Source organism: Staurois parvus, unplaced genomic scaffold (assembly GCF_062004578.1).
Source record: "Staurois parvus isolate SC_StPar_1 unplaced genomic scaffold, SC_StPar_1.0 ptg000299l, whole genome shotgun sequence".
Lineage (NCBI taxonomy): Eukaryota > Metazoa > Chordata > Amphibia > Anura > Ranidae > Staurois > Staurois parvus.
Window position 1 is genome coordinate 22429779 of NW_028318095.1, and position 19231 is coordinate 22449009.

General features: G+C 40.1%; 1 protein-coding gene across 1 annotated transcript; it reads right to left on the reverse strand.

The window, feature by feature from the left end:
* Window positions 1-2367: 2367 nt before the first annotated feature.
* Window positions 2368-13582, reverse strand: ABHD15 (abhydrolase domain containing 15). Its single transcript, XM_089683021.1, has 2 exons — window positions 12704-13582; window positions 2368-2945 (listed from the first exon to the last, which is right to left on the reverse strand). Exons 1-2 carry the CDS (start codon window positions 13549-13551, stop codon window positions 2420-2422), a joined length of 1374 nt encoding a protein of 457 aa, XP_089539147.1. The 5' UTR covers window positions 13552-13582; the 3' UTR covers window positions 2368-2419.
* Between the last annotated feature and the right edge of the window lie 5649 nt (window positions 13583-19231).

The following is a 19231-nucleotide window of genomic DNA, read 5'->3' on the forward strand; positions in this document are numbered from 1 at the left end:
CATCTTGAGAGTTGACAGCAACAGATTCCAAATGCAAATAGCACACTTGAAATTAACTCTGGACCTTTTATCTGCTCATTGTAATTGGGATAATGAGGGAATAACACACACCTGGCCATGGAACAGCTGAGAAGCCAATTGTCCCATTACTTTTGGTCCCTTAACAAGTGGGAGGCACATATGCAAACTGTTGTAATTCCTACACCGTTCACCTGATTTGGATGTAAATACCCTCAAATTAAAGCTGACAGTCTGCAGTTAAAGCACATCTTGTGTGTTTCATTTCAAATCCATTGTGGTGGTGTATAGAGCCAAAAATGTTAGAATTGTGTCGATGTCCCAATATTTATGGACCTGACTGTATATATATATATATATTATATAATTTTTTTTTCTTTTTTATTCCTGAACTTCTCTTTTAACAGAGGAGACCCCTCTGTTATTCTACAGATGGGACTGAAATAATAATTTTTTTTTTTACAACTTAATGATTAAGTTAAAGCCCACCTCCCATTAGATTTGGAAAGAGTGAATACTTTTGTCAGTTTTTCTTAACTGTGGTTTGTGACTTTGTTAGAGAGTTTTCGCCTCCCTTCTTGTCCTTGTAACAGCAGAGCAAGAAATTCAGGGAGCAGTTATCACAGATAGGTTAATATAAACCTAACAGAGGTTCTAACCCTTTCCTGGTTTCCTGAAAAATTGCAGGTAACGAGGGGAAATCTCCCAAGTATAGACACAACACAGCTTAATTTAAAAAAAAAAAAAAATGTTCAAGCCTCCCACAACAAAAAAGTTTGTTGAAGCTGGACTTTAACAGGGCATATTAGTTTAAGGAATTGTACAGGAAGTACTTTGCGTAAAGTCATTCATGGTGCAATAGACCTCCCCAGTGACTTTTGTCCTGTATAAAGCACCCATCATGTTTATTTAAAAAAAAAAAGTGTTTTGCAGATATAGAGCAGTATTAAACAGCTTAGAGAACCATTGTTTGTGCAAAACAGATTCTTTGTGTTAACCTCTTCCATACTGGGCACTTTTACCCCCTTCCTGCCCAGGCCAATTTTCATGTTTCAGCGCTCTCACACTTTGAATGACAATTGCGCGGTCATACAACATTGTACCCAATCTAAAATTTTATCCTTTTCTTCACACAACTAGAGCTTTCTTTTGGTGGTATTTAATCACCACTGGTGTTTTTATTTTTTGCTAAATTTACAAAAAAAGACAGAAAATTTTGAAAAAACACATTTTGCTTTGTTTCTGTTATAAAAGTTTGCAAATAAATAATTGTTCTTCATAAATTTAGGCCAAGATGTATTCTGCTACATGTCTTTGGTGAAAATAACCCAAATTAGGATGTATTTTTTAGTTTGTAGGAAAGTTATAGAGTTCACAAACTATGGTATAGATCTGAATATTGATCAATCTTGAAGTACTGACAGCCAATCTAATTTCTTGAGGTCCAAGAATGTCAGAACAGTACAGATATCCTCCAAATGACCCCTTTTTGCAGAGTAGACAGTCCGACGTACTTCATAAGAGGCATGGCGAGTTTTTTGAAGTTGTATTTTTTTTGTCATTTTTCGGAAAATGAAAAAAATTATTTTCACTATTTTTTTTTTTTTTTACATACTGTCACCAGTGCAGTACAGTGTCATCATATAACTGGCATGGTGGTGATCAGGGACACTGGTGACGGTATGGAAAAAAAAGTTATACTTTTTAATTTTTTTTTTCTAATTTGTATTTTAGTTTTTTATTACCTTTTTTTTTTTCTTTTTTTTTAAGATTTTTTTTTTCATATTTCACTATGAATAAAGTAATACAATGTTACCATAGTAACATAGTACTACTTTGGGGAAGTGATCAGTATTTTTTTTTTTTTACACAAGTTGCTTATAACAAAGAATTACTTTGCTATAAGCAAGCATTTACCTGAACGACATCATTCCGGGTTTTATTATTTTTTTTTTAATTTTTTTTTTTTTTGTGCTTAGCTGTAATTTGGCCACGGCTAATCACATGAAACAGCTGGGTTGTGATTGGCCCAGCTTGTGCATGTGATCTCCGTGACCATTCACAGCTAGACACACTAGTATACAATGGATGGCATGAATGAAGACATCCATTGTATACAACTGTCATGTGACCTGCTGTGATTGGTCACAGCAGGTCACATGGTACCGGCAACGGGGCTGATACTCAGATTTGTCATCGGCCGTGTCCGAGGTACAGGGCCGGTGACAGAACGCGCGGCTCTGCAGGTGCACAAACTGCGCATGCCTAATAGGACACCATATGGCGTCCACCCGGAAAGGTGAGTGTTTTTGCTGGCTGCCATTCGGCCATAGGCTGGACAGAAAGAGGTTAAGTTTAATACGTTTATTTAAAAAATAAAATTCACATATTTCAGTGAGGTTCATCTGGTGTATGATCTCTTCCAGCTAAAAATCTCTTCTTCCAGGTCCCTATAAGCAGAAAGATCCCGTCTTTGCAAAGTTGGTCTTCTGCGCTTGCTCATCATGTTAGAGTATCTCCGGTTGGCCAACCTTTTGGTTTTCTCCTCAGCTTTAAAAAACTCAGTCACTGACCTAAAGTAGTCTAATGTAACTTCGTGACTCCAAGCTATAGTGGAATCTGTAAGAAAGCCACAGTGGCCTCCATAACGTGTCAACAGCAGCAGAAAATAAGGATTGGTTCTGAAAAGTTCAATGGGGACAGTAGACTCTGGTGGACCTCGGATAGGATCATCCATGCTACAGATGCACAGGACAGGGACAGCAACTTCATCCACATCACGGAGCGGATCATTTTGTTCCCAGTAATCGTCCCAACCAACCTTTTTAGTCTTGCGTTCACAATGCAAAATTTCATGTAGTTCTTGGAGGGACTGACTGTCAAATAATTTCTCAGTTGGTAGAATTTCTCCTAAAACAGTGAAGTATCTGAAATAGAGAAATAATCTGAGGTATGATTTCTGTCTATGAAAATGATTATGGTCTTGTAGTGCTCACTTTTTGTATGTACTTTTGTACAGAGGCAAGTGTGATAATGGTGCTATAGAAACCTTGTGCATGATGAAAAAAAAAAAAAACTTTTAGCATAGTTATTAACCATTTTCACAGCCGCCTTAAGGCTTCAATATGATTGCATTGATGCAGCTTCCATCACTGCAGTTCCCAGGTATTGCCATCTGTTTTTGTTTTTTTTTTAATGACTTTTTTCCTCCATAAGATTTTTATTAAGTTTTACAGTCAATAACAAGATAACAGCAGTGTACAATAAAGTCACACATCTGTACAAAACAAGCTCAATGACACATGAAACAGTATAAACAGTCTGGTCATTAACCATAAACCAGACAAAAAACGAAAAAAGGGAGGGTAAGGGAGAAAAAAATAAAAGGGGGGAGAGAAGATCCTGTCAGCCCAGGATAGACAGCTCCCCAAAAACTCGAGTGCCAGTTACTCACTTAACCTCCCTGGCGGTATTCCCAAGTGTGGTACTGAAACTCGGGGTAAAGTTTCAGTACCACAAGCGGTAACCTCGAGCTACACTCGGGTTTACCATGCGGCGCTGCTCCGGGATCTCTTCTTTACTTACCTTGTCCTGCGCTCCCGCAATGTCCCTCCTGCAGTGTCCCCTGTAATGTCCTCCAGTGGATGCCAGCATCTGTCTTCTGGGTTCCATTCCCTGCGACGTCGGGACAGAACGGCAGGAAATATGAAAATGACAAAAAGTGACGTTCACTAAATTCACTAAAATCACATAGTAAAACATTACTGTATCAAACCATTTCACATACATTTTGTCCCTATTGCTTTGTTCTGTGCCCTGTCTGCATTTTTACTGTTCTTTCTGCCTGGAAACAGAAATGTCCATGGCGTCCAAAAAGCATCCCTTTAGGTCAAAATCGGTTTTAGACCAGCTAGAGAACAGCGATAGTAAATCAGAACCACTTGCAGAATTGAGTGATGATTCGTGGGGAAATTCGTCATCAGACACTGAAAAAGATTTTGCGACTTTGCTCAGTGATGTGCGAACTTGGCGCTATATTTCAAATTTCAGTGTTTTTTGTTTGATTATATTATTGAATTTTATGATTATAATTTTTTTATGATTAAATTATCATTTATGGTTTCCTGTATCAAATTTTAACATACCTGGAATGTTTATTAGACTCTTGTGTGGACAGATTTCAGTGAGTTATTCCTAAAAATGACAGGCCTACAATAAAAAAAACTACATATTTCCATGCAAAAAAATGTACCACTTTGAGCACAGAAATATGGACATAATCAGACCACTAGGGAGGTTAAATATCATCTATCCAAAAAGGGATTGGAGACAACCCAGTAGTAAGGGAAATAACAGTTTGCTCTGTTGCTTGAGGTCTCCTGAATATCCTGAGCATGGCATTTTTCCTCAATGTCAAAACTCTCTTCACTTCAAAGTCCAACATTTGGATCCTCTCAGGGAAGCCAGCAAGTAACAAAGAAAAGAGAACCCGGTCAACACACTCAGGTCATAATTTGTATCTGTGGTCAGAAAGTTGATCCAACAAGCCCAGGTGGAGTAGTAAGAAGCTTTTCGGTCATAAAAAATGTAAATCAATTCCTCCATTTCAGCTATCCTATTCAGTCTACTGAGCCAATCCCCCAGGTTTGGAACTCTCTTGGTTTTCAAAGTATAGGAATGCACATTCGAGCAGCATTGATCATGTGTGAGGCTAGTGATCTCTTGTAGCTATCGAATGGCTGGCTAGTCATATGAGGTATTGGGCCTGAGAGAATGTTATTGTGTCTCCTGTCACTTGTGCAATAATATTGTGTACCTTGTGCCAGTCATTTTTCTCAAATAAATCACGAAGTTCCACTGGAAGTATTATTCCTAAGTATGTGATTCACTCCGTGTTCCATACAAAATGAAATTCCCTTTTAGCAAAGGCAACTTCCTCAGATGATAAGTTGTTGTCCAATGCATGGGACTTTGAGTAGTTCTTTTTGATTGCTTGTGTGCCTGTTCCAATATGCGAATGCTGTTCGTGAGATCCTCAATATGAAGTTGTGACTCCCTCTTGCGTCTCCCTGCTAAGACCAGGAATTTTCCCCTGATGACACATTTATGTGCTTCCCATTGAGTTATGAGAAGGGCTTCATCAGAGATGTTAAGTTGAAAGTACTCTTTCAAAGATTTTTGAAGCTCACTAAAGTCGATTGGGTCGTTCAGAACAGAGGCATCTTACCGCCAGATTTTTGTATGCCATTCTGTGGATGGAAAAATCAGTGTCAAAGAGATAGAGTTGTGGTCAGAAATGACTGTGGTATCCACAGACATGTAGGTCAGATTGTGATAAGAACCAATAGTCTATCCTACAGTATTTGTTGTGTGGGAGAGAAAAGAATGTAAATTCTTTCGCTGTACAATACAGCGTTCTCCAAGTGTCATGAAGAGTTAGAGAGCTTTACGGAGCATTGGGAATTCCCTGATCGAGCTAAGGTAACACTGAAGCCCCATTAGAAGTATCTAACATCGGGTTTAATGGAACAGTAAAGTCCCCCCTCCCCCCCCCCAAAAGTAAAATGCCTTTCCTAAAGTTGAGAGTGCAGACTTTTTAAAGAAAGTGACATGATTAGAGTTTGGGCTTTATATATTAGCTAAGGTAATCGGCTTACTGGACAACGTCCCTTTCAAAAAAAGGAATCTACCCCCCTCATGACCCATCCGATCCTCTAATTTGAATAATGTGTGAGAACAGAATGACAACACCCTTTTATATAGCGAGGGGGTTCGCGGCATGGTAGACTTAGGAAAGAGATGATCAGAAAGCCGGGGCATATCAGAATGGAAGTGAGTTTCCTGTAAAAAGTCTATCTGACATCTCTTCCTGTGTAAATCCTGTAAGACCATGGTTCTCTTTTCAGGCATATTAAGGCTCTTGACGTTGTAGGAGAGGAATTTATATTCCAAGTCAAATGCCCTGGAGCTACCGTGGGCCATCCTTGCTCCCGAAATCCAATCCCGCCCGCGTGACAAAAACAAAAAAGAAAAAAAAAAGGGGGGAAGGGGAGAAAAGTTCTTACTCCGGCAAGACCCTAGGGAAAAATAATAACCTCCCAGTGGTCTTAAAAGAGAGAAGTCATTTCCAGAGACAGTCAACGTTGGCGAGTCCCCTGAGAGGAAAAATTCCTTTCCTTGAAGGGGATCTTGTCACGTGGGGAGTGGTAAAAATCGGAGGCAAGAGCTGGACCAAAATACTGAGCAGCAAGCTCAAATTGCACAATCGTAGAAACACAAAAAATGCAAAATATACAGAGAGAGAGCATGTAAGCTGCCCTGCCACATTGGCTAGAAGATCAACCATAACATAAATTTCAACGTAGGAACATATTAACTATGTTTGGCAAAATGGGGTAATGGCTACAATAAACAGTATTCATATTAATAGTCAGCCCAGGTAGGCAGCATCACATTACAAGGATATAATATATAAGCTAAGCCTTGGGGGACGGCCCATCTCACAGAATTCCATTTCATAAAGTATCCCAGATCAAAAGTGCTGCCAGATTAGGGCGTACCTATCCCTGACATTGCATATGGTAAGGGACTAAAATGGGTAACACTCTGCTAACCTTGTTAAATCAATGGCGGCTGTACACACATAAACCATCCCCATTCCTTAGCACCCTTCCTATTATTGAGTAGTGCAAAGTGCCTAAGATTCCATTGGAAACAAAAAAAATCTGTGAAGAAGACAATTGCAAAATGTTGCTAGCAATGGAAAATCTCTAATAGAGGAGGGAGGGCCTACGTAGTATATCCGGCCCCTGATACCCATCAGGAAGTGAGCTAAGTAAAGTAGTCATAACACCATAGGAGTCAGTAATAGGTGTAGGTAAGCATAAGCCATATAACAACGCATGTAAAGAGATACAGTATATGGGGGAAAGGCAGCAGACAGCCCCTTGGTACATAATGCATCACAGGGGCCCTGGCCGCCCGTCCTCATCTCCCTCAAAAAAAGACATTCAGAGCCAAGGTTATACAATGTGATACAAATGAGAAAATCACAACCTTACAGCTTCCTTGGTGCGACGTCCCCTAAATCAAAGGCATTCTGACAGCTCAATACAAATGTGTAGCCATAATACCACTTAATGTCCCTCTAAGGCTGTGGAGGTTCAAAGGGATCCTCTGGGTTCTCCGCCGTCCACCCATGAGGGCCCCGACAAGAAGAGTAAGATCTGCGTTTGTTGCAGGATGATGTGCTGGAAGCATTCAGATCACTAGTCTGTTCCATGATAGAACGGAACTCATGGTACCAGTTCGGCACTTCTGTGAGTGGGATATGCAGGGTATCGCAAAATTGTTGATTTGCCGGATATCTGAGAGTTGCTGTGCGGCCTGCATGCGAGGCTGTCATACAAAATGGGAACCGCATGTACTACATGGTATCTTGCGTTCTCTGAGTGCCTCTAGGAAGGGTCTAAGCGCTCTGCGATTATAGAGAGTAATTTGGGATAAGTTCTGGAAGACCTGAACTTCAGACCCGTTGAATGTAAATTCATCTTGATCACATGCTGCACTAATCACTTCTTCCTTAAGGTGAAAGTCTGTAAAGCAGCAAAGAATGTCTCAAGGTGGGTCAGTGCCTCTCTCCCTAGGCCTTAAAGCTCTGTGATCTCTTTCAAATGTGACCGGTGAATCCGGAGGTCATTCTAGCAGGTCACTGAATAAAGTTTGTAGGTCCTGGGGTATCTGTTCAACTACTACTGATTCTAGTATGCCTCTTACCATCAAATTCCGTCTCTGGCCCCGATTATCCAAATCCTCCATGTGGCATTGCACTTCTATTAGTTGAAGGTTGTGATGTGCCACCGTGGATTGTATGTCAGCGATCTCCGTGGCATGACGCGTTACCGCATGTTCAGTATCCGTGAGTCTGGCTGTGACTGACCGGAGATCCTCTCTAAGTTTAGTGATAGCTGATGTTAGAGTTGTTTTGATGTCAACCGCGATATTCTGTAGGTTACTCATCCGCGTCATCTGTTGGAAGATTTCTGACATGGATGTCAGTGAGTCCCCTGTTCCAGCACTCGTGGTTGCGGCCTGTGCGGAGGCCTATGGCGTTGCGGCCTGAGGCGGAGAGGAGCTTCATGAGTGGGTATCTCCGTGCTGGGACCGGAACATAGGCGGTAGCCCAGTTGCAAGTGCAGGGACTGGGGCTGTGCCGGACCTGATCTTTCCCATGGTTGACTGCGCTCAATAAGCTTGGCAGGGTGGCTAGAATTTCCCTCTTTGTTACAGAGCCTCACTACAGAGCGTCCATCGTGGATGCTACCGAGGCCATGCCTCCTTACTGATATTTTCTGACCTTTTAGTACCTTACCTTACTCATCCCTACCTTATCTTCTTCCCCAGCTCAGATAGCTCTGTTATCAACTCTGCATGCCACACCAGAACTCCCCTAATGTGTTTGCCTAAGTGTAGTATGTCCCACCATAAAAGATTTGGTTCTGCAGCACTTACTAAAATGCTGGGATGTCACTAAATACTCAGGGGCCTCAACTCCCTTACTTTTACCCACTGTAGGAGACCTTATGCATTCAACTGCTGGAACATTAAAGGTTCATGCATACTTGCACATTGTAGCAATGCAATTAAAATGCATATGTTTGAGCGTTACCACAAGACATGGCGGTGGACTTGCTCTATATGTGTTGCTGTGGCATTCATTGTGATTGGTTCTACTGTACAATCTGCTGGGGAGCTAAACACTCCACAGCGCACCACAATGCATATACTGTATTATGTGTTGTGGTTCTCTGTTTTGGTAATAAGGGTCATGCACATTTTTAATGTTCTGTGGTGCATTGACTTTCCATTAATAATCGATGGGTGCTGTAATGCAAAACACCATAATGTGTGTCCTTAATGACACAAAGTACATACAACAAAATATGGATCTCCCACCTGGGGCCACAGGGGGGACATGAGCATATGTAGCTCTAAGAGCCTGTCAATGGTCTTTGTGCCCCTAAAAGTCTGAGAATGCAAAGCAGTTTGGAACTGGCCAGAAAGAAGTCAACTGTAGGTCAAATGGAAAAAAATAATTAGAAATTATGACCGCATTGAGCAGCATTTCAAACAAAGTTCAAAGGAAATCCACATTTGCTCATCAGCACAGGGCCTAAATGTAATATAATAAGTTGCTTGCTGCTCACGGGACCTCTAGTAACCCCTGAAGAAGCCCCAGGGATCATCGGAACCCTGGTTAAGAGAGGTTGTCCTAGCTTCTTGCCTACTGATCTTAAAATGGGAAACTATGCTGACTTCAAGGAGTAATAAGATTAATAACCAGTACAGCTGCATAGAAGAGCACTGTAGCCTATCATTATATCTCAGGTAAGTCAATCTTTACTTGTCACATACCTGTTTAATAGGTGCCCCATGACCCCCCCCCAGGAAACAAATTAGATATCCTCAGGCCCTGGGGTAGAAACCACCTGGAGTTAGTTATATAGAGGAGGTGAGATAAGGATAGACTTGTACTCCAAAGTTTGTATACCCAGCTATATCACAGCTAACCACAACAAAACAAACTGAATTGATTTCATTCAGTAAAATGCTTGTTTATAGGAATTAAATTTACCATAGTTTGTGGACTCTGTAACTGTCCAACAGACTAAATAATATACACTTTTCAACATTTTGTCTTTTTTTAGTTTAGCAAAAAATAAAAAAAAAACAGTGGTGATCAAATACCACCAAAAAGAAAGCTCTATTTGTGTAAACAAAATGACCAAAATTTAGTTTGGGTACAGTGTTGCCTGACCATGCAATAGTCATTCAAAGTGTGACAGCACTGAAGGCTCAAAATTGGCCTGGGTAGGAAGGGGGTAAAAGTGCCCGGTATTAAAGTGGTTAAGAAATGGAAAATTTGGGGATCTCTTGATGCCAAGGTTAGGTAGAACAAGAAAGATTGCAGCCACAACTGCCAGAATAATTGTTTGGGATACAAAAGAAACACCTATAGGTAACCTTAGGAGAAATACAGGTTGCTCTGGAAAGAGACTTTGTGGTTGTTTCAAGGAGCACAATACAATGGTACTTGAACAAAAATGAACTACATGTTTAAGTTGCTAGAAAGAAGCCTTTACTGCGCCAATGCCACAAAAAAAAAGCCTGGTTACAATATGCCCGACAACACCTTGACTTGCCTCACAGGGAATTTTTTTCTGGCATCGGTGCAGTGAAGGCTTCTTTCTGGCAACCTGACTATGCAGCTCATTTTTGTTCATCTATTGTGTTGTGCTCCTTGAAACAACTACACAGTCAAAGAGCAGCCAAACATTTGAGCACAACTGTATATAGTTTGGAACATTAAAACTAAATGTGGGTGGTGGCTCCATATACAGTATTAGAGGGGTTTATTGCACTATATAATGGATTTATGGATGCATATCTGTATATACATTTTTAATATTTTGTTGTAAATTATAAAATTAACAATAAAGTCAAATACTTTTATTTATAGGTGCATCCCTGAGTAGTACTTGTAAAGTCTAAATATATTTTGGTTTAATGTTGGTATGAAAATATGGATATGGCTCCAGCCTGGCCCCTATTTTCTTATATTTGGACTGGACAAAGGCTAAAAAGGGAATGGGGGCTATATTGTAACCTGCTGCTATTGGATGCTTTTTTCTTTTCTCTTCAATTCACCTTATTAGTCATTAGTTGTGTCTATAATATCATTTATACCAACCAGTCTATTAGTGAATCATTGAGGCAGTGGGACTGTATAGCCATTGTTGACCAATATCTGTCAAGTCTGTGGTCATCTTAAGATAGATTGACTTGTGTTCAACTAGGGTGCCATTACATGGATTGAAATTCTACTGCATGCTAAACTGGCCCAATTTCAATCCATGTGTGGTCGTCTTAACTAGGACAAAGGTGTTCAGTGTGGGAAGTGTGAGGGATGCTGCTATAGGTTTATATTGGATGTGAATATTGTGTTAAAAAAAGGGGGCATTGTTCTGTCATTGCAAATTAGAATTATATAAAAATGAAAGTTAGTAATCCTCTTCTACGAGATTAGTGGTCAGCTATGCTGGCAAAGCTATGCACTAATCCACCTAACATCAGACTTAAAGAATTAAGCCAGGTATGGCTTTTTTTTTTTTTTTTTTACATAGTTACTTTGTTCCTGCTTGGGCCAATGTATTTATGCATATACCACACCTGTGGGAATCCCCTGGAATCTGGGAATCACTGTAGTACGCATGGCTACTCCAGTGATCCCCACTAGCTTCCAAGTTCCATGCTGAACACAGGATGTCAGGCATTCACCACAGGTGCCATTCAGAGAATGTTTTGCATTTTTTGGAGAGACAGGACAGTGATGTCATGCTCTCCCCCTCATCCAATCAGAGAATGCTCTGCATTCACTGAGAAAATGCAAAACATTCTCTGAACGGTGCAGATGCTGAGCAGCCTTCCTGCTGTGTTCAGAATGCAGCATGGCAGATGCTTGAACTTGAAGCTTGTGGAGATCACTGGCTATTGGTGTCTGCTACAGTGATTTCCAGCTTCTAGATCTAGAGCAATCCCACAGGTATGGTATATGCATAGTTACTGGTCCAACCTGGACCAATGTAACTATGTAAAAAATGCCATACCTGCAATTCAACTTTAACTTCTTTGACAAAGTGTGGTCTCATCCACAAGAAACTGTCATTGGTTTGGACATCAAGCCCCCGTTCACATATATGCAAATTGGATGCATCTTGAACTGCATTGAATTAGCATAACATGTGAACCAAACTGTCTTTCTATGGAGCCGATTCACATATATACAGGCCGACCACAGTGCGTTCTTTTTTAAAAAGGGTCAGGTATGATTTTCAGTCCCGTTCAGGTACGATTTCCAGTGTCATACAAATTTGCAGCTGAACAACTGAATGAAATTGCACCAGACTTTTTTTTACAAATCATATTGAAACCAGCCACTTGCGTGAACCTGGTCTTAAAGTTGTTACTTTCAATTTACTAGGTAAAAAAAAAAAGTGTGGACTGTAAGTGGCTTATCAGATTCTTTTGGGTGCATTACATTAGGATTGTCACTTTTAAGATGTTTAGGAGAGGTGTCCTGAACTGGACAGAGAGCCAATCTGTTCCTATGGAAAAAGGCAGCTCTGAAATAGCAGTTTTTGGCAAATAATTATATTTTAAAACTTTGTACCTTGCATCAGACTAATAGAGTGAAAGTTCATTCAATGTATCTTTTTCTGCATTTCATCGATTCTCATCCTTCTGTGTGACACTCATTGGGGTTTCAGCTTTTTGTTGCATTAGTTGCTATCCAGCTTCCCTGTTTGAGTAATAGCAGCAAACTGGCTTGCGTGTACTCTAGCGCTTACTGCAACATGACAGTTTAAAATAGTGAGTGACCTGATGCACTACAGGTATAACTACGTGTATAAAGGATAACCCACCACATGCAAGCATTGCAAATGTTATACATATATTTCAGTATATCATTTTTCATTTCTGATAGTAAAGCATCTTTAAGTCTAAATATCTTAATTTTCTTATTAAAAAAGAAAAAAATCCTAGTTTTCAATGTCCTAAAACGTTTTCATAATCATCCATGAATGTCATCAAAACAAACACACAATCTTTGCTGGGTTGATTTTACCTGCTGAGAATAGTTTTCTGATAAAGCAGTAGAGCCCATTCATACAGCCATGGGAGCTTGTTCTCAAACCACTCTTGGCAACGAAACACTGGAGAAATGCAGGATACGGCTGTCAAATAACTTGATGAGCCACACTCTCCTAAATAGGACAGCAGAAGTCCAGAACCTAGCCCTTCACTGACTGCAAAGAGCAAGGAACTTGGATGCCTAAAACGAATATAAGTAACTGCTTCTCTCAGATCTCCTGGTTCACCAAAATCTTGTAGCTTGAGGGTTGTCAATGGGCATTCATTTTGGCCCCGTCTGTTAAATATGACAGGGTAGTACCCTTTTTCTAGAGCCTGAAAACAGAGGTTCTGAATGTTTCTTGTTAATTTTCCAAAGGGGTTAGGAATGACCAGGAGCAGTGGTGGGTTGCCGGTTGCATTTGTTCCTCTTCTCATTCTTAAACTTTGTCTTGGGCCCACTACCCAATCTAAAGCAACAAGTCCACTATCTGCAAGCTGCAAGTGGTCTCTGCATAACTCCAACGGTCTGTCAGCTGGTAGTAAGTGTTGAACAAGAGTCTGAAGATGTGGGCAGCTCCTCCAGCACCAGCGAATTGGCTCCAGTTCTGGCAAACACTGGATATCTTTAAGAAACCAATTGGCAAGAGCTGATGATTTGCATATCAGTTCATACCCTCTAGGACAGTAATCCCAGGAACTCCCAAAAACAACTCCATGGTAGTCATCTCCTTCCCTGCTAGCTTTTTTTGTTTTAAATCTTAATAGAACTTTGCTAAAAATGCTCAGCAGAGACCATAGAAAAGAACAGAAAGCGCTCCACAAAGCTGATACCGCAATCATTTTCTGTGGCTTCACAGATGATGTGTAACCTTTTCTGATCTGTTGTCCTTGAACCTTTGGTCAACACAAACATTTTTCTCCCTTACTTAGCAAAGGCTTTATTTGTTTAAGTGTTTTGCTCACAATTGGCATTGGGATTTAGAAGAGGTTGAACTGTTTGTGTGCCAAATTGTTTGAACAGTGATTCATGTTTATGTTTAAAAAGAGCCTGTGGCTGTATCCTCTGTGCCGGTGATCTGCTGAGCAATGACCTATTAGGAAAGGTACCGTTTCCTAATAATGAAATAAAATCATTGCTGCTCAGTAAGCTGTGCTTTATTCCCTTTTTTTGGGATCACAGAAGCACGTTTAAAATATCTAGAGACAAGTGTGGAAGAACTGATCACGTTTTAATGAGGGCTTTGGATTCTGCTGTACGGTGTCCAAATATCTGTAACAGCAGCAGGCTTTTTACTTGGATGTGTTTAAACAGCATGTGAGTCTTGGCTGCGTTTGCGGTTTTCATGTGGAAGAAAGCTATAGCCATGGCAATAACAGGCAAATCGGTCACTATATTTCCCATCAGCAGTAAGGTCTTCCTGCATAATGATTTATCCAAACAGCAACAAGGATTGATTAAACCATTTCAAAATAAATGTACAGTATGTAAAGTTCAAGCAGTTTTAACGGCTAAGATAGCAATCGCTATTCTGCATTGGTGTTGTATTATTATTATTCAGGATTTATATAGCACCAACAGTTTGCGTAGCGCTTTACAAAATGAAGGTAAATATTACAGTTACAATACAAATTGGTACAAGAGGAAACGGAGAGCCCTGCACATTAGAGCTTACAATCTAGTTGTACTGCCTAATCCATCTACAGTGCATTCAAAACTATAGAAAAAAGTTTTGCATTTAGTTATACTTTTAACTCACTGAGCTTACCTTATTGTGTGCTGCAGTTTAAGGGATTGCTGGAATCTGACATTAAAACAAATTTATATACTTTAACAGAGTTAAAAATACATATACAGTTAGGTCCATATATATTTGGACACAGGCACAATTTTAGTTGTTTTCATGTATTTACCAAAACATATTCAAGTTATAGTTCTATAATGGATATGGGCTGAAAGTGCACACTCTCAGGTTTCATTTGAGGGTATGTACATCTAAATTGGGTAGGGTTTAGGAATTACAGCTCTTAAGAGGAGCCACCCCCCCCCCTTTTTCAAGGGGCCAAAAGTATTTGGACAATCAATGAATATAGTCATAAATAAAATGTTTATTTGTAATATTTTTTTTAGAATCTTTTACTGGCAATGACTGCCTGAAGTCTGGAACCCATGGACATTACCAGAGACTGGGTTTTCTCCTTTCTGATGCTTTGCCAGGCTCTAACTGCAGCTGTCTTCAGTTGTTCTTTGTTTGTGGGTCTTTCTGCCATTAGTTTTGCCTTCAGCAAGTGAAATGCTTACTCAATTGGATTGAGATCAGGTGATTGACTCAGCCATTGCAGAATATTCCACTTTTCCTTCCAAAACATATTGCAAAAGCAACCCAAGAGCTTTTGATCATTGTCTATCTGTACTGTGAAGCGCCATCCAATCAACTTTGCTGCATTTGGCTGAATCTACGCTGACAATATCTCTCTAAACACTGCAGAATTCATCCGGCTGCTTCTGTCACATCATCAATAAACACCAATGACCCAGTGCCACTGGAAGTTTCGCATGCCCATTCCATCACACTTCCTCCACCATGTTTTACAGATGATGTTGTGTGCTTTGGATCATGAGCTGTTTCAAGCCTTCTCTACACTTTTTTTTTTCCCCCTCAGAGAAGATCCTGTGATCATCCACCACTGTTGTCTTCTGTGGACGTCCATGCCTTTTTATGTTGCTGAGCTCACCAGTGCGTTCTTCTTTCCTCTGATTGTACCAAACTGTTGATTTGGCCACTCCTAATGTTGCCGCTATCTATCTGATAGTTTTGTTTCGTTTTTTGAAGCCTTACAATGGCCTGTTTCACTTGCATGGACAGCTCTTTGAATGTATGATGTAGGTTCACAGCAGTAGATTCCAAATGCAGATGCCACACTTAGAATCAACTCCAGACCTTTTATCTGCTTAATTGATGAAGAAATAATAAAGGAGTAGCCACACCTGGCCACGAAGCCGCTTTTGATTCAACTGTCCAATTATTTTTGGTCCCTTGAAAAGGAACTTAAGAACTGTAATTCCTAAACTCTTCCAATTTGGATGTACATACCCTCAAATGAAACCTGAGAGTGTGCACTTTCAGCCCATAACCATTATATAACTATAGCTTGAATATGTTTTAGTAAATACCTGAAAAAACTAAAATTGCGTCTGTGTCCAAATATATATAGACCTAACTGTATGAATGTAATGGTTTATTAATAGAGGGCTGCATTAATTTGTCTAGAGTCCAGTTTAAAAACCTTATTTTAATGTGTAATTTAAAACTGTATTTGTATATTGTGGAATCATAGTTAATAATTAAACTGTCCCTTTCTCATAACCCAGGTTTACCTGTCTGGTCTGGTTGATGGTTGAAGCAGGGGTGTATTCATCACAAGGCAAGCAAGGTGTTTGCCTAGGGTGGCATTTTTCAGGGGGGAAGAGGAATGGACAAAAAAGGGACACACGTGATATGGCGGCCAGGTGGGATCTGTGAGAGGCTTTGGGATGCTTGACTGTGTATGCAGAGCCCGACTCTCATGCCTGAGGATGTCCAGAGCTGTGAAGATGTGTGTGCGTGTGTGTCTCTCTGTCTTGCTGGGTGGGGAGGTGGCAGGTGAATAGGGAGAGGTGGAAGACTCTCCTGGCTGGGGGGGTGGGGGTTGGCTGATGGTCAATGTCAGGCTCTCTCCACGGAAGTGTAAAATGAAATAAAAAACAAGAAGCGCACCAGCCTTGCGCATTACCTCAGCGACCAAAATTTATTACTTGTAAAAAACATACTCACAAACAGCGAATAAAATCAGGCATGTAAGTCCTCTCAGGGACTTGAAGATAACATGAGTCCCATCAGGGGAATGGGTGTTCAGTACAGCTGACGCGTTTCGAAGGGAGTCCCTTCTTCCTCAGAGCTAACTGAACCATAAGTGCACCCTCCTATATATACACATATCTCTGGACTAAAACTAAGCCCTCCCTACCCGGGTTGGGCAGTCTCAGGATAGTAGGAGGGGCCAAAATCTCATAGACTAACCATCAATATTTACAATGCCATTAGAGAGAGATATAACATATAAGTTGTAAAATGAATAAAATACATAAAAAACCTATATAAAATATATATCTAAAAAATATATATATATAAAAAACACATATATTGCATACGCCACTTGGTGTGCATCTAATCCCTCAATTTGACTATGACACCAGAGGAGATAATGGTCTTCCACAGTTATGAATCATTGTCATGTTCCGTGTTGCATTAGTGAACAATGTGTCCCATGGATACTTCATCCAGAGGACTTGTCATAACGCTGGATGGAAATATAACGATCGATGTGACAATAATCATAGATTCTCAATACAGATTATTAATCACCGGATATTTTGATGGTTAAGTGTCCATAGTGTCACAACCCCATGTATATATATATGTCCAACCATATAGTCAAATCCACCCACACTCAGACCTTCAACCCAGGGCTGTGTGTTTTTTGTATTTTCTACTACCAGGCAGCTGCATGCGTTTCATGATCAGATAATGAAGAGGATTAGATCAGAGCTCTTAAATCCACATGTATATACATTTACACACCCACAGACGTATACATCCACACTCCCACCTTCAATCCTGATGCTGTGTATATTTTATATATATAACTAAATATCACCAGGCAGCTGCATGCGTTTCCCGATCCATTGATGAAGGGGATTTGTAGTCAGCTGCATAGGGAGGACATAAACTTCCCTCATTGCTTGCTGGTTTACCCTGTGGAACGCACGCTACTACTCCATGCTCATAACTGCGCATGCGTGAACCAACATGCGCATGCGCAGTAAAAAAAAAAAAAAAAAAAAAAAAAAAAGAAAAAGGGGGCAAATGTATCCTTATAGTATGAAGCAGTGAGAAGAACAATTATTACTATCAGGGCTAATACTAAATAACCATATTCCTTACACTCAGAACATTCCTGTTGATAACAGTATATGTAATGCTGAATACAGAGAATATATATAAATTATATATATATATATATATATACATACTTCAAATATATTCAATACACTAGATACATCAAATGTATTTAAATCGCAAACTAAAATTGGGGTGGAACAGTAGAGATCACTAATTGTGTTCGTACTTCCTGGTGACTAAATAAGAGTATGAATCTCCAGGTCATCATTTAAACCTCTAGGGGACAAGGTACCCAATGTGAAGATCCAAAAACTTTCTCTTCTACAGAGTTCTTGGTATCTCCTCCCACTATCTAAGTCCTTTGTGATTGCTTCTATTCCAAAGACTTTCAGTCCATCGTAGTTGCTCTGATGTGTTTCTTTGAAATGACGAGGGACTGAATATTTATCTTTTGCCAATTTTATATTACTTTTGTGCTCGCTGATACGTGTCCTAAGACACCGTGAGGTGCGGCCTACATACAGTAGGCCACAGGGGCAAATTAAGCCATAAATGACAAAAGACGTCCCACAGTTAATAAACTGTTTGATGGAAAATCTCCTGCCGTCTGTGCTCAAAAAATCTTTTTTCCGATGCCATATGACTCCACATGTGCCACAATTGGGAACGCTACATCTGTAGCTGCCCTTTTGGTCGAATAGCACTGACCATGGACCTGGGTTAGATGTCTGCTGGTAGTTCCTTTTACGTACTCTGCTAGGCGCTATTATGCTCCTGAGATCCCTAGGTTTCCTGAAAATTAATGTGGGTTTATCAGGAAGTACCTTCCCTAGAGTAGGGTCGTTTTTTAAAATGTTCCAGTTTTTCGACAGAGTGTGTTTGATATCCCAGGCTTTGTTACTATATCTAGTACAGAAACGTACTACGTTTGTATTGCAAATGTCAGTCGTGGTCTCAGAATGGACACCAGCTTCCACGACAGTACAATCTATGGGATTACTATCATAAAGGGCTAAATATTTATTACATGCTGTTTGAATAAGCTGTGCATCATACCCTTTCTCCTCAAATTTCTTTTGAAGGATCAGACTTTGTTCCAAGTAGTCTTTTTTCATAGTGCACGTACGTTGTAGCCTGCAGAACTGTCCGAAGGGAACATTACGAATCCATTGCGGATGATGATTGCTCTTGGCGTGTAAATATGAATTCCCCGCTGTGGGTTTGAAATATGTTTTTGAGCATATCTGACCGTTTATATCATGTCTTAATTCAAGGTCTAGGAAGACCAGATTATCATCATCAATAACATGAGTGAACGTGATGTCATACGGATTGTTACTGCAATGTTTAAGGAACCCCTCCAGCTGGGAATCTGTACCATTCCAAATGATGATAATATCATCAATATACCTTCCATATAGGATAAGGTTTGCACTATAGGGGTTATTCGTCCAGATATAGTTCTTTTCCCAGTACCCCATAAATATATTGGCATAGCTAGGAGCAAATTTTGCGCCCATGGCAGTGCCCTGTGTCTGGCGATAGTGATTATCCAGAAAGGAAAAGTTATTATGCTCTAG

Coding starts and splice junctions, on each gene's coding strand:
- ABHD15 (XM_089683021.1), bottom strand. CDS start 13,551: ATGATTGCGGTATCAGCTTTGTGGAGCGCTTTCTGTTCTTTTCTATGG. Junction 2,946..12,703: donor CAGAAAACTATTCTCAGCAG/GTAAAATCAACC, acceptor TCTCTATTTCAG/ATACTTCACTGTTTTAGGAG.